This window comes from Lepus europaeus, chromosome 2, assembly GCF_033115175.1.
Source record: "Lepus europaeus isolate LE1 chromosome 2, mLepTim1.pri, whole genome shotgun sequence".
Taxonomy (NCBI): domain Eukaryota; kingdom Metazoa; phylum Chordata; class Mammalia; order Lagomorpha; family Leporidae; genus Lepus; species Lepus europaeus.
In genome coordinates, this window is record NC_084828.1 from 107,592,528 (window position 1) to 107,606,215 (window position 13,688).

Sequence of the window (13,688 nt, forward strand, 5' to 3'; positions counted from 1 at the left end):
TTTGGATTTCTACAAATACATAATGAAATAATAATTAAGGTTTAAAAACTAGCAAAAAATACATTTTGTTTACACTCTTATAATGTGTAAGAGACTGTCTTTAAGAGTTGGAAAACCATTTTATAAGCTATAATTCTCACTATATTAGATAACCCTAAAAGGAACAAGTTACTACTTATTGTGTACAATATACTAAAATAGTTTACAAAAATATAAACATTCGTAAAATGAGCTTCCTTTCATGCTGTACATATTACTATAGTAAAATTGAAAAATCAAAATTCCTTATGACAGACTTATTTATGTTTTTAATTTAGCTTTCATGCTTAACATAAAAACTGATATTTTCTACAAATACTACTTCAGTCAATTAAATGTAAAAGAATACACTTTTTTTTTTATTTTAACACAGGCAAAATTCTTCTTCTTTTTTTTTTTTTTTTTTGACAGGCAGAGTTAGACAGCGAGAGAGAGAGAGAGAGAGAAAAAAGTCTTCCTTTTGTTGGTTCACCCCCCATATGGCCACTATGGCTGGCATGCTGCGCCGATTAGAAGCCAGGAGCCAGGTGCTTCCTCCTGGACTCCCATACGGGTACAGGGCTCAAGCACTTGGGCCATCCTCCACTGCCTTCCCGGGCCACAGCAGAGAGCTGGACTGGAAGAGGGGCAACCGGGATAGAATGCAGCACCCCAACTGGGACTAGAACCCGGGGTACCGGTGCTGCAGGTTGAGGACTAGCTAAGTGAGCCGCAGCGCCAGCCAAAATTTATTCTTAAAAACACTTTGCAGGGGCCCCCATTGTGGTTCAGCAGCTTAGGCGCCAGTTGTAACACTGGCATCCCATATTGGTGTCCCAGTTCATATCCCGGCTGACTGGCTTCTGATCCAGTTCCTTGTTTATGCACTAGGAAGACAGCAGATAATGGTGCAAGTCCTTGAGCCACTGCCACCCACTTGGGAGACCTGGACAGATATCCTGGCTTAAGTCTGGCCCACCCTTGGCTTTTGCAGCCATTTGGGGAGTAAATTAGTGGACCGAAGATTTCTCTTTCTTTCCCTTTCTCCTCCAGTCTTTCATTTTGCATTTAAAATAAATAAATCTATGGGGCTGGCATCGCAACATAGCGGGGAAAGCTTCCAGCAATGCCAGCATCCCATATAGGCACTGGTTTGGATCCCAGCTGCTCTACTTCTGATCCAGCTCCCTGTAAATGGCCTGAGAAAAGCACCAAAAGATGCCCCAAGTACTTGAGGCATGTAGGAGACCTGAACAAAGCTCCTGGCTCCTAGTTTCAGCCTGGCCCAGTCTCGGCCATTGAGACCACCTGGGGAGTGAACCAGTGAATGCAAGATCTCTCTATCTTTCCCTCTCTCTCTGTAACGCTTCCAAATAAATAAATTAAATTAAAAAAGGGGGGAGGGGGGAGCAGCACTGTGGTACAGTGGGTTAAAGCCCTGGCCTGAAGCATAGGCATCCCATATTGGCACCGGCTCTAATCTGGCTGCTCCTATTCCGATCCAGCTCTTTGCTATGGCCTGGGAAAGCAGTAGAAGATGGCCCAAGTCCTTGGGCCCCTACACCCTCGTAGGAGATCCGGAAGAAGCTCCTGGCTCCTGGTATCAGATTGGCGCAGCTCCGGCCACTGTGGCCATCTGGGGAGTAAACCAGCAGATGAAAGACCTCTTTCTCTGTCTCTACCTCTCTCTGTAACTCTGTCTTTCTAATAAATAAAACAAATCTTTAAAAAATAAATAAATAATAAAAAAATAAAAATACTCTGCCATAAACCTCCCTTCTACTATTATCTATGGTTTAAGTTCTTGAATAAATGGATATATGCTTCAAAGCATACTAAATAATCTACAGTGAAAAAAAGTAAGCATAATGTCACATATATAGAACTTTAGTAAAATTCAGGAAAAGACTAAAAAACTTGGGATATGTGAATCATCTCTCTCCTTGTAATTCTTGTGGATAAATTTTGTATTTACTTGTATGTAAACTAATTTTGCATTAGTGACACATTATGAAATAGAAGAAGATTTTTAAGTTTAAAGACAAAAAGTACAATACTGGGGCTAGTGTTGTGGCATAATGGGCAAAGCCATCGCCTGCGATGCCAGCATCCTGTATGAGTGCCAGTTCACTTCCCAGCTGCTCCACTTCCCATCCAGCTACCTGGTAATGGCCTGAGAAAAGCAGCAGATGTTGACCCAAGAGTTTGAGCCCCTTATACCCATGTGGGAGACTCGAATGAAGCTTCCGCCTCCTGGCTTCAACCTGTGTAGTGCTGGTCGTTACAACCATCTGGGGAGTAAACCAGCAGACGGAAGATCTGTCTCACCCTCTCTCTAACTCTGACTTTCAAAATAAATAAAAAGCCTTAAATTTAAAAAAAATATTTCAGGCCAGGCTAAATTTTTGTAGCACCAGTGATTATTTTTTAAATAATCCACAAAGATTTTCCTGTGTAAAAAACATATAAACTTGAATGCTAAAATCTAAAAAATTGGAAAATGAGAAGATTTCTACTTTAAAAAAAATCCTATGAAACATTATCTAATACAGTATTATAATAGAACAGACAAGTACCATTTAAAAGTAATGCAACACTCGGTAACCTCTGCACAGGTCGGATGAGAAGTTCAACAAGGCTTTGCCGTCCACACTCTGGTTTAGCTTGGTTTATCTGAAATGAATTAATTTATTCAACAATTTAAAAGATGTTTTCTCCATAGATTAGCCATCTTATATTTATGAGATTATATTTTATAATTAGTGTTTCAGTAGAAAAGATATGCTGGGCCTGAAATTACCTCTTGGGAAGCCAAAGGTTGACATCTGACACAGACTTTGAGTTCCTCTCTATACTCTCCATGTATCCCATCAAGCTTCTCATAAGTCTACATCACTTACAAGTAAAAAAGTTTTAAAATATTAACTACACTGACACTATTGGATACACTTAGTGCTTAGGGAAAAAAATCATTAAAGACAAAATCTCACTGAAAATCTGATAGGTGTGTTTAGACTTAAAACATGTGTATCTTTTTTCAAACAAGCACACAGAACACTCGGCTGCCTATTGGCATCCACTACACAATATATCATAAAATCTTCTAAAACTAAAAAGTGCCACCCACAAGTACAACTAAAATTAACACACTAACATATTCTTCCACTGATACAGTTTTATTAAAGTTATAATTTACTTTTTTGTTGCTGTTTATTGAATTCCTTAAGAAATGATCCTCAGATTTTTATTTGAAAGAAATGTGTATTTATTACCTTGAGAAAAGCATGAAATCTTGGTTTCTGTTTTTCACATTTAATAATTGTTTCCTTGCTCATTTCAAAGAAGTTTACAAAGGGAGGGTAGGTTTTTACCAAATCTTTTGACTAGGAAGAAGAAATAGGAAAGAAACACATTAATTTGCTATGCATGTCACCCTTAGACAATGAAAAATAATTAAGTCACAATCATACTGTATGTAAAAGTTTAAAAAAAAGTTTCTTCACAAGTGAAATACAGAAATTCATCACATAAAACTCTCACTAAAGAGTGAGTTAACTGCCAAACAAAAAGCATCAATCAATACACATAGTCTAAAACTTAAAAGCTAACAAAGGAGTGGGTGTTTGGCTTAGTGGTTAAGATGTCTGCATCTCACATTAGAATGGGTTTAATACCTGCCTCCAACACCTAACTCCAGTTTTCTGCTAATGTGCTCCCTGGAAGGCAGCAGTAATGGCTCAAGTATCTGGTTTTCTTCCACCCAAGTGGGAAACATGGATTAGGTTCCTGGCTCCTAGTTTTAGCCTCACCCCAGTGCCAACAGCCACAGGTATTTGGGGAATAAACCATTAGACAGGAAACTCACTCACTCTCTCTCTCTCTCTTAACTAAAGCTTTTTTTTTTTTTAAGCAAACAAAGATCCAGAAAGGGGAAAAAATATATTAAAGCTTTATGTTTTGATACAAACAAATCAGAATTTTAAAACTTCTGTAAGCTCAGAAAATATTAAATTACAGCTAATCAACACGGAACCCAAGAGCATGTTATTTATTAAAGAATCCAAATAGCCATTAAAAGATCAATTATATGCCTAAAAAATAAAAGCAAGAAAAGGAGCAGTAACTTGGATAATTCAGGAGACTAGCAGGTATCCAAAAAAATGTACATACATGAAATTCTCAACCAACCAGAAAAAATACCTACGACCTTTATGGAAAGAAATAAAGTTGAAAAGAGGCTTCAGAAAATGAAACTACATATGCCAATACTCAAGGCACTGGAACTTACAAATCCTATTCAAGGAGATTCGGAGAAACTTACACTGTAAATCTCATTAATAGTACTTCATCAAAATAAATTTATTTTATAAACCTAAGCTGTATGATTTTTATCTTAGTAAAGAAACAATTAATTACAAATCTTTAAACAGATATAGCAAAAGCAAAAAAGCATGTCAACTAAAAAAAGAGAAAAATAAAAAATTAAAGAAAGCTTCAAAAATCATACATCTGAGGCCATAGACTTAAGCAATTATGGCACAGTACAACAGTTAATGTTCTTCTAATGATAATCTTGTGCTGTCAAAGTGTTAAATTGCGTGTAGAAAGCATGTTTCAGAAAACAAAAACATTTCTAATATATTTTGTAAACATAACCATGTCAAGTTATAAAATCATCAATGTGTTCCTAATTCTGTATATATAAAGTACATGAAATTGATATACCTTAAATAAAATTAAAAACAAAAAAACTACCCTGCCAGTCCTTGATGAGTTACTTTAACCCAAAAACTTAAAAAAGAAATAAGATACATACATATTTAAGAAAGATGTCACCAATGCTTTTGCTTTCATCCCAATTAACAATAAGGTCTTCAAGATCGTCCTGAAATAGCACAAATTGAAACATTTAAGATTAAATATGACAGTCTTTTATACATCTTTAAATATTTCTCAGCCAATGAAAAGAAGTACTTTGCAAACTCTCTTAATTTGATAGGGTAAATAATTAATATCCCATTCCTTCTCTTCAACAAGGAATTAACTTTTTGACAACCAAGAAAACATCCTTTGAAAAATGATTAAGAAAATATAAACAGAGCCAAGTCAAGTCAATAAGACTAGGCCTAACTTCCCATTATGATAGGTCAGTATCTTATTATCTATAAAGCTGATTTGGTAATATTAATTATAGAAAACTACCTTTAATCTTACTGCTGAAGCATTTTATTTAACATCAGTGATTAAAAACTATAATCTATAATGAGGGTCAGCAAATTTTACATAAAGGGCCAGATGGAAAGTCTTTTAAAGCTTGGAAGTCATTTGTTCCTGTCTCAACTACTCAACTCTTTTTTTGTAGAATGGAAGCATGATAGATAATATAATATATAAACAATTAAGTGTGGCCACATTCCAGTGAGACCATCTTTATGAAGATAAGCCATAAGCTGGATTTGGCCCACGAATCAGACTTTACTCATGCTTGGTCTATAAAAATCTTCATAGTCAACCTTAAAGCATCATATATTTATAAAAATTAAAAGACATTTAAAAGTTTTATACAATAATAAAACACAAAGATAATAAAATGAGAAGCCAAGAAATGAAATATACAAATTGGAATTCTAAGTGATTTTAAAGTAGAAATCATCCAATGTGATTTTAAAGAGGCTCTTAAAGTTCATCTCAGAGGTCTTAAAGTTCATCCGAAGAGCCCTGGGATACCTGATCAATGGGATCCATGAGAGTAAAACTATTTTCATTATAACACAAAGACATTACTTGACTTTTACACTGTCATTCTCTCACAAATAAACAGTAGCTTTCTAGAGGCTTCATGATTTGTGATATTGCAACAGACTGAATGTAGAAGCAGATAGGACAATCATCTTCTATTAGGCCAAACAGTAAAAAACAAACAAAAGAACAATGTAAAACACTACTCTTCTCATTAAATATTTATTTTTTCATAAAGAACATACCAATTATGTTACCATATAAAGAGGTTGTTATTATTTTTTAATGAATTAATATATATTTTGGAAATATATATACTAGATACAAAAGGATGAACTTAAGGGCTGGGATTGTGACAAAGTAGGTCAAACCACCATGTGTGACAGTGAGATCACATACTGGAGGGCCAGTTCAAATCGTAGCTGATCTACTTCCATTCCAACTTTCTGCTAATGGCCCTGGGAAGAAAGCAGATGATGGCCCAAGTACTTGGGCCCCTGACTCCCAAATGGGGAACCTAGATGGAAGTCCTGGCTTCTGGCTTCCCTGGATGTTTTGGCCATTTGGGGAATGAACCAGCAGAGGGAATATCCCTCCCTCTCTCTCTCTCTCTCTCTCTCTCTCTCTCTGATACTCTGCCTTTCAAACAAATGAAAAAAGATGAACATAAAATCTCATCTCAAATAAAACAAGTTCCAGAAGCAAACCTTCAAAGTCCTGTAGCAGGAAAAAATTTTTAGTTATGACATCAAAAGCACAATCCATCAAAGAAAACATAAATGAATTAAAAGCACTTGCTACTGCCTTTCCTTTTTCCACCAATAAATTATAACCATCCTAGTGGGTAAAGTGAAACGTGTGATTTTAACTAGACTTTCTTGTCTTTATAATCAAAGATGTTGAGGTTGAGGGGATGGCACTATGGTGTAGTTGATAAAGTAATCACCTACAACCCTTGCATACCATATTGATGTGGATTTGAGTCCCAGCTGCTCTACTTCCAATCCATCTAATGTGCCTGGAGGGCTCCTGCCACCCACGTGGGAGACCCAGATGAAGCTCCTGGATCCTGGGGCCAGCAGTGTGGCACAATGGGTTAAGCCTCTGCCTGTGGCACCAGCATCTCACGTGGGCACCAGTTCAAGTCCTGGCTGCTCCAATTTTGATACAGCTCCCTAACACCTGGGAAAGCAGTGGAGGATCCAGGTGCTTGGGTCTCTGCCCTGCACACACACAGGAGACCAAAAAGAAGATCCTCTCCTGGCTTCAGATTGGCCCAGCTCAAGCCATTGTTGGCTCTTGACTTCAGCCTGGCCCAGCTCTGGCTACTGTGGACATTTGGGGAGTGAACCAGCAGATAGAATATCTCTCCCTCTCTATCTGTAACTCTTTCGAACAAATAAATAAAATCTTAAAAAAAAAAAAAAAAAAGGTGGGGCCAGCACTGTGGCATAGTGGGTAAAGCCATCACCTGCAGTGCCAGCATCCCATATGGGCATCGGTTCAAGTCCTGGCTGCTCTACTTTTAATCCAGCTCTCTGCTACGGCCTGAAAAAGCAGAGAAGGATAACCCAAGTCCTTGGGTCCCTGCACGCACATCGGAGACCCAGAAAGGGCTCCTGACTCTGGATCAGCACAGCTCTGGCCATTGCAGCCATCTGAAGAGTGAATCAGCGAATGGAAGACCTCTCTCTCTTTGCCTCTGCCTCTCTAACTCTACCTTTCAAATAAATAAATAAATCTTAAAAAAAAAAAAAAAAGGCAAAGACATATAAACTGCAGCTCAAAAAAGCTGCTAAAAAATTGATGAATTTCAAAAATATTTTTATATTTATCTTAATTTTGACTAGCTAATACCAATAAATGGAACCCATAAAAACAAAAGTTCCTCAATTTTTACAAATAAAAAGGGATCCTGAGGTCAAATAATTTAAAAGATCTACTGCCCAATGCTAGGAAAATCAGAAAAAAAAATTCAAGGAGGGATAAAAACAACTTTTGATGGCATAAAAGTAAACTCAGGAAGAATACTTCAACAGACCACAAGTTAAAAACTAATAAGGCTTACCCAAAGAAAATTGCACTTGAAAGAAAAAAAAGGAAGAGAAGAAGGCTAGAAGGTTATACCAAATATTTCATCTTATAGTATTTTTTAAAACTTGAAGGTTTGTGGTAACCCTGCATCAAGCAAGTCTATATGTCCCATTTCTCCAACAGTATATATGATCACTTCACATCTCAGTGCCACATTTTGGCAATTTTCATGCATTTCATTACTGTTATCTGTGATCCATTACCTCTGATGTGAATATTGTCTCTGTTATGAGGCATCACAAATGACACTCTCATAAAATGGCAGACTTAATCAAGACGTGTGTGTTTCAACTGCTCTAATGCTATTCCACATCTCTATCCCTCTTCCTATCCTTAGCCTCTCTATTCCCTAATACGACAATATTGAAATTATGTCAATGAATAATCTTACAATGGTTACTAAGAGTTCAAGTAAAAGGAAGAATCAAACTTCCTTCCCTTTAAATCAAAAGCTAGAAATGATTACACTTAGTGAGGAAGACATGTCAAAAGGTGAGATGGGCCAAAAGCTAGACTTTCTCATGCCAAACACTTAGTCAAGCTGTGAATGCAAAGGAAAAATTCTTGAACAAAATTTGAACTGCAATTCTGGTGAACAAACAATAAGAAAGTAAAACAACCTTAGAGTAAATATGGTGAAAGAGGTTCCAAGAAGGTGGAATAGGGAAAGGACATACTGCTTTAGACTAGGGGAATATAGTAGTGAAAAAGTGGAGAAAGTACATTCCAAAGAGAGAGTTGGAAAGAAATCCAGAGTGGAAATTCTACATAAGGAAGAGAGATGGATTGGGTTTCAAGATGGTAGAGTAGGGAGGGAGTTTATTGCTCTAGTCCAGGAGAAGATAGTTTAAAAAAAGTGGAGAGTGTAGTCTCAGGGAAGAGTTAGGGAGAAAATGGCAGAGGAAACTCTACTGAAATTAGAGGACCACAGTGGACCTACATGGAAGGTGTAGTTGCCCACAGCAAGACTCCAGCAGCTGAGAGCCTACACACCAGCACTGCAAAGTGAGCTGAGACCACACTGCAGCAGCGCAAGCCACTGACAAAAAAGCTGCAGGAAGAGCCTAGAGGGAACCCAGCTTGGAGCCTCAAGGAGGAAAGTGTACCAGCCAACTAGAAGAGAAAAAAAAAAAAAAAAGACGGGACGGTCAAGTTTCTCTCCCCAGTCACTTTACAATGGTGTCTTGTAACAAGCCAATGGAGGAGGTTCCATTCTGGACATAGGTAACAGCTGCACCAGGCGCGTGTCGGCACCCAGCAACCAGCCGAGTGGAGACTCCTGACTCTGGAAGGGAGAACTAACAGGGGCAAGGAGCTTGTGACTGTGTGAAGCTTCTGTACTGGAACTGTGAAAAATTAAAATGAGGGTTTGTGGCAGGATTCACAGTGTGGTGGGACTTTGAGTAGTCTCATTAGGAAACTCCACAAGTTCAGGGTTTCCTGGTTACCTGGTGAGAGACACTGCTGGGGAATCTGAACTTACACAGACGACTGCACAGATCCTTTGTGTGGTCCTAGGGACACAGAGGATGAATATTATACCCACTGGAGCTAGGCACTTGGTCTCCATGGAGGAGAGGAGCTCAGCTGAGCAGAATTAAACTGCCTTTTGATAAAAAAAAAAAAAAGAGAGAGAGAGAGAGAGACAGAGAGAGAGGAGAGGATTTACCATGGCAAACCTGGGTGTTTCACCTTAGGCACGCCCTTAACTCTGGAGAACTGAACAGAGCTCTCTGGCCACACCCACTACAAGCCTCTAGAGATTCACTGAAAGCAGCCAGTCCACTTATCTGTAGAGTCATGGTACAATGATAAAAGCCGCGGGGGGGGGGGGGGGGGGGGCGGTGATTAGTATCTCTACAAATGCTGGAACAAGAAGCACAACAATCTAAGAAACAAGAATAAGGAACACAACACGTCGCCCAAAAAAAGAACATGATACTTCAATACTAGATTGTGAAGATGCTAAGATAGAAGAAATGGAATTCAAAAAATTGATCATAAGATTAAACAGAAGTAATCAAAAACAAATGAACAAACTACTGAAATCCATACAGGACATGAAAGAAAATTTCTCCCATGAAATTGAGATCTTAAAGAGAAATCAAAATGAAATGAAGAATTCAATAGAACAAATGAAAAATGCAGTGGAGAGCCTTAACAACAGAATTGGTGAAGCAGAAGAAAGAATATGGGACTTAGAAGACAAAGCACAGGAAAGTATACAGTCAAACCAAAGAAAAGAGGAAATTAGAAAACTAAAAAACACTGTTGGGAATTCATAGGATACTATATAAATAGCCAACATACAGGTCCTAGGAGTTCCTGAACGCATGGAGACAGAGAAAGGATTAGAAGGCCTTTTTAGTGAAATAATAGCAGAAAACTTTCCTGGTTGGGAGAAAGAAAGGGACATCCAAGTACAGGAAGCACATAAAACTCCCAATAGACATGACCAGAAAAGATTCTCACCACAACACATTGTAATCAAACTCACCACAGTAAAATGTAAAGAACAGATCTAAAATGTGCACAAGAGAAACACAAGATTACTTTCAGAGGATCTCCAATTAGATTCACAGCACATTTCTCATCAGAAACCCTATAGGCTAGGAGAGAACACAGTCCAAGTCTTAAGAGAAAAAAACTGTCATCCCAGAATACTATACCCTGCAAAGCTCTCTTTTTGTGAATGAAGGTGAAATAAAGACCTTCCATAACAAAGAAATTAAAAGAATTTGTCACCACCTGTCCAGTCCTACAAAAGATGCTTAAGGATGTGTAACATAAAGAAACACAGAAACATAGTCATCACTACGAAAGAAGGTAAAGGAAGAAAATCTCTCAGTAAAAGATCAAAAGAAATAATTCAAAGAAAAAATTGGAATATTTTTGGAAAAATAGCAGGGCAAAATCACTACTTATCAATAGTCACCTTGAATTAAAATGGCCTCAACACCCCAGTTAAAAGACATAGACTGGCTGAATGGATTACAAAACAAAACTCATTTATTTGCTGCCTACAAGAAACACATCTCACCAATAAAGACATACACAGACTGAAAGTGAAAGGATAGAAAAAGTAACTCCATGACAACAAAAACCAAAAAAGAGCTGATGTAGCCATCTGAATAAGACAAAATAGACTTTACCACAAAAACTGTTCAAAGAGACAAAGGGCACTATATAATGATTAAGAGATCAATTCATCAGGAAGATGTAACTGTAATAAACATATAGCACCTGGCTATTTAAAAGATATGTTAAGGGATTTAAAGAGAAACTTAGACTCCAATTCAATAGTATTGGGGGACTTCAATATTCCACTTTCAGCAATGGACAGATCATCCAGAGAGAAAATCAACAAGGAAACAACAGATTTAATTGACACTACAGAGCAAATGGACCTAACAGATATCTACAGAACTTTCATCCTACAGTTGCAGAATACACATTCTTCTCAGCAATACATGGGACTTTCTCTAGGATTGACCACATATTGGGCCATAAAGCAAGTCTCAGCAAATTCAAAAAAATCGAAATTATACCATGCATCTTTTCAGACCACAATAGAATGAAGTTGGAAATCAGCAATTCAGGAATCTGTAGAGCATATGCAAACACACGGAGAATGAACAACATGCTCCTGAATGAACAGCTGGTCATAGAAGAAATCAAAAGAGAAATCAAAAATTTCTGTAAACAAATGAAGATGACAACACAACATATCAAAACCTATGGGATACAGCAAAAGCAGTGTTAAGAGGAAAGTTTAATAACAATTAGTGCCTATATCAAGAAATTGGAAAAAAAAAATGAGCTATCAATGCATCTCAAAGGTCTAAAAAAAGAAAACAGCAAACCAAACACAAAACTAGTAGGAGAAAAGAAATAATTAAAATTAGAGAAGAAACAAACAAAATTGAATACAAAAAAAAAAAAATACAAAAGATCTGCAAAACAAAGAGTTGGTTTTCTGAAAAAATAAACAAAATTGACACACCCGCAATGGGGCCAGCACAGCAGATTAACGCCAAGCCTGAAGCACCAGCATCCCATATGGGCACTGGTTCAAGACTCAGCTGCTCCACTTCCGATCCAGCTCTTTGCTATAACCTGGGAAAGCAGTAAAAGATGGTCCAAGTGCTTGGGCCCCTGCACCCGTGTGGGAGACCTGGAAGAAACGCCTGTCTTTGGATCAGCGCAGCTCTGGCTGTTGCGGCCAATTAGGGAGTGAACTATTGAATGAAAGACCTCTTTCTGCCTCTCCTCTCTCTGTGTAGCTCTGACTTTCAAATAAATAAATAAATAAATAAATCTTAAAAAAAAAAAAAAAAACCACAATGAGGTTTCATCTCACCCCAGTTAGAATAACTTTCACACAGAAATCAACAAACAGTAAATGCTGATGAAAATGTATGGGAAAAGGAACCCTAATCCACAGTTGGTGGAAATGTAAACTAGTACAGCCATTGTGGAAGACAGTATGGACATACCTCAGAAAGCTGAAAACAGATATAGCATATGACCCAGCAATCCCACTCCTGAGAATTTACTCAAGGGAAATGAAATCAGCATATGAAAGAATTACCTGTATCTCCATGTTCACTGAAGCTCATTTCACAATAGCTAAGACATGGAATCAACCCCAGATGTCCAGCAACTAAAGACTGGATAAAGAAATTACGGTGTATATATACACTATGGACTACTACTCAGCCATAAAAAAGAATGAAATCCTGTCTTTTGCAACAAAATGGATGCAACTGGAAACCATTATACTTAGTGAAATAAGCCAATCCCATAAAGACAAATATCATGTTTTCCCTGATCTGCGGTAACTAATAAGAGTACTAAAAATGTAAGTTATAGGAGTGAAATTGATATTTTGAACGTCAATGATTGTTTACCGCCCTTGTCTCTACTGTTGAGGAACAGTGTTATTTTTTCTTACTATTTGCTGAACTCTTAGTCTTAAAGTAAACAGAAAGTAGATCATTGTAAAAATTAAGAGATGGAATGGAAGAGGAAGAAGAAAGGGTGGGAGCATAGCAGAAGGGTGGGAAGGATCACTATGTTCCTCAATCATATGTATATATGAAATACATGAAATTTGTATACCTTAAATAAAATACTAAAAAAAAATAATATGGAAAATGGTTTACTGGTCTAGTTAGAAAATGAAGTCAGTTCTAACAGTCCCTAAAGCCAAAACCTAATTCAGAACAAGGCTCTAATTTTCTTCAATTCTATAAAGGCTGAGAATACTAAATGGCTAAGAATTCACATATATACATTCATACATACATGTGTGTGTGGGGGCTCTTTAAATTGTTTGTTGGAAATGTGCATTATCATTTAATTCAATTTTTCTAAACTATGAAGAAGCCTTGTAAATAGCAAATGGTTAGGAGTTTAGTGTTAGAAAAACATGAGTTCAGTTCCTGAATCCAATATCATTAAATGATTGAATTTAGAGAGTAAGTTAACTTCTGTATGTAGCATTATCACATCTCTTAACTGTGGAGAGTAATACCAACCTATTGCTCATTAGATATGGTGGTATTTAATAGATGGTTGGCTACATTTAAAAGAAGAAGGCCGGCGCCGTGGCTCAACAGGCTAATCCTCCGCCTTGCGGCGCCGGCACACCGGGTTCTAGTCCCGGTCGGGGCACCGATCCTGTCCCGGTTGCCCCTCTTCCAGGCCAGCTCTCTGCTGTGGCCAGGGAGTGCAGTGGAGGATGGCCCAAGTGTTTGGGCTCTGCACCCCGTGGGAGACCAGGAGAAGCACCTGGCTCCTGCCATCGGAACAGCGCGGTGCGCCGGCCGCAGCGC

At 37.8% G+C, this 13,688-nt stretch overlaps 1 protein-coding gene across 5 annotated transcripts in view; it reads right to left on the reverse strand.

Annotated features, from left to right (window-relative positions):
• Positions 1 to 13,688, reverse strand: part of ECT2 (epithelial cell transforming 2) — a 70,805-nt gene that overhangs the window by 28,461 nt on the left and 28,656 nt on the right. For all 5 annotated transcript variants that reach the window (XM_062211727.1, XM_062211736.1, XM_062211709.1 and 2 more), the window contains 3 exons: positions 4,835 to 4,903; positions 3,291 to 3,401; positions 2,595 to 2,691 (listed from right to left, as the gene is read on the reverse strand). In XM_062211727.1, coding sequence (XP_062067711.1) covers positions 2,595 to 2,691; positions 3,291 to 3,401; positions 4,835 to 4,903 — 277 coding nt within the window. The remainder of the gene's footprint in view (positions 1 to 2,594; positions 2,692 to 3,290; positions 3,402 to 4,834; positions 4,904 to 13,688) is intronic.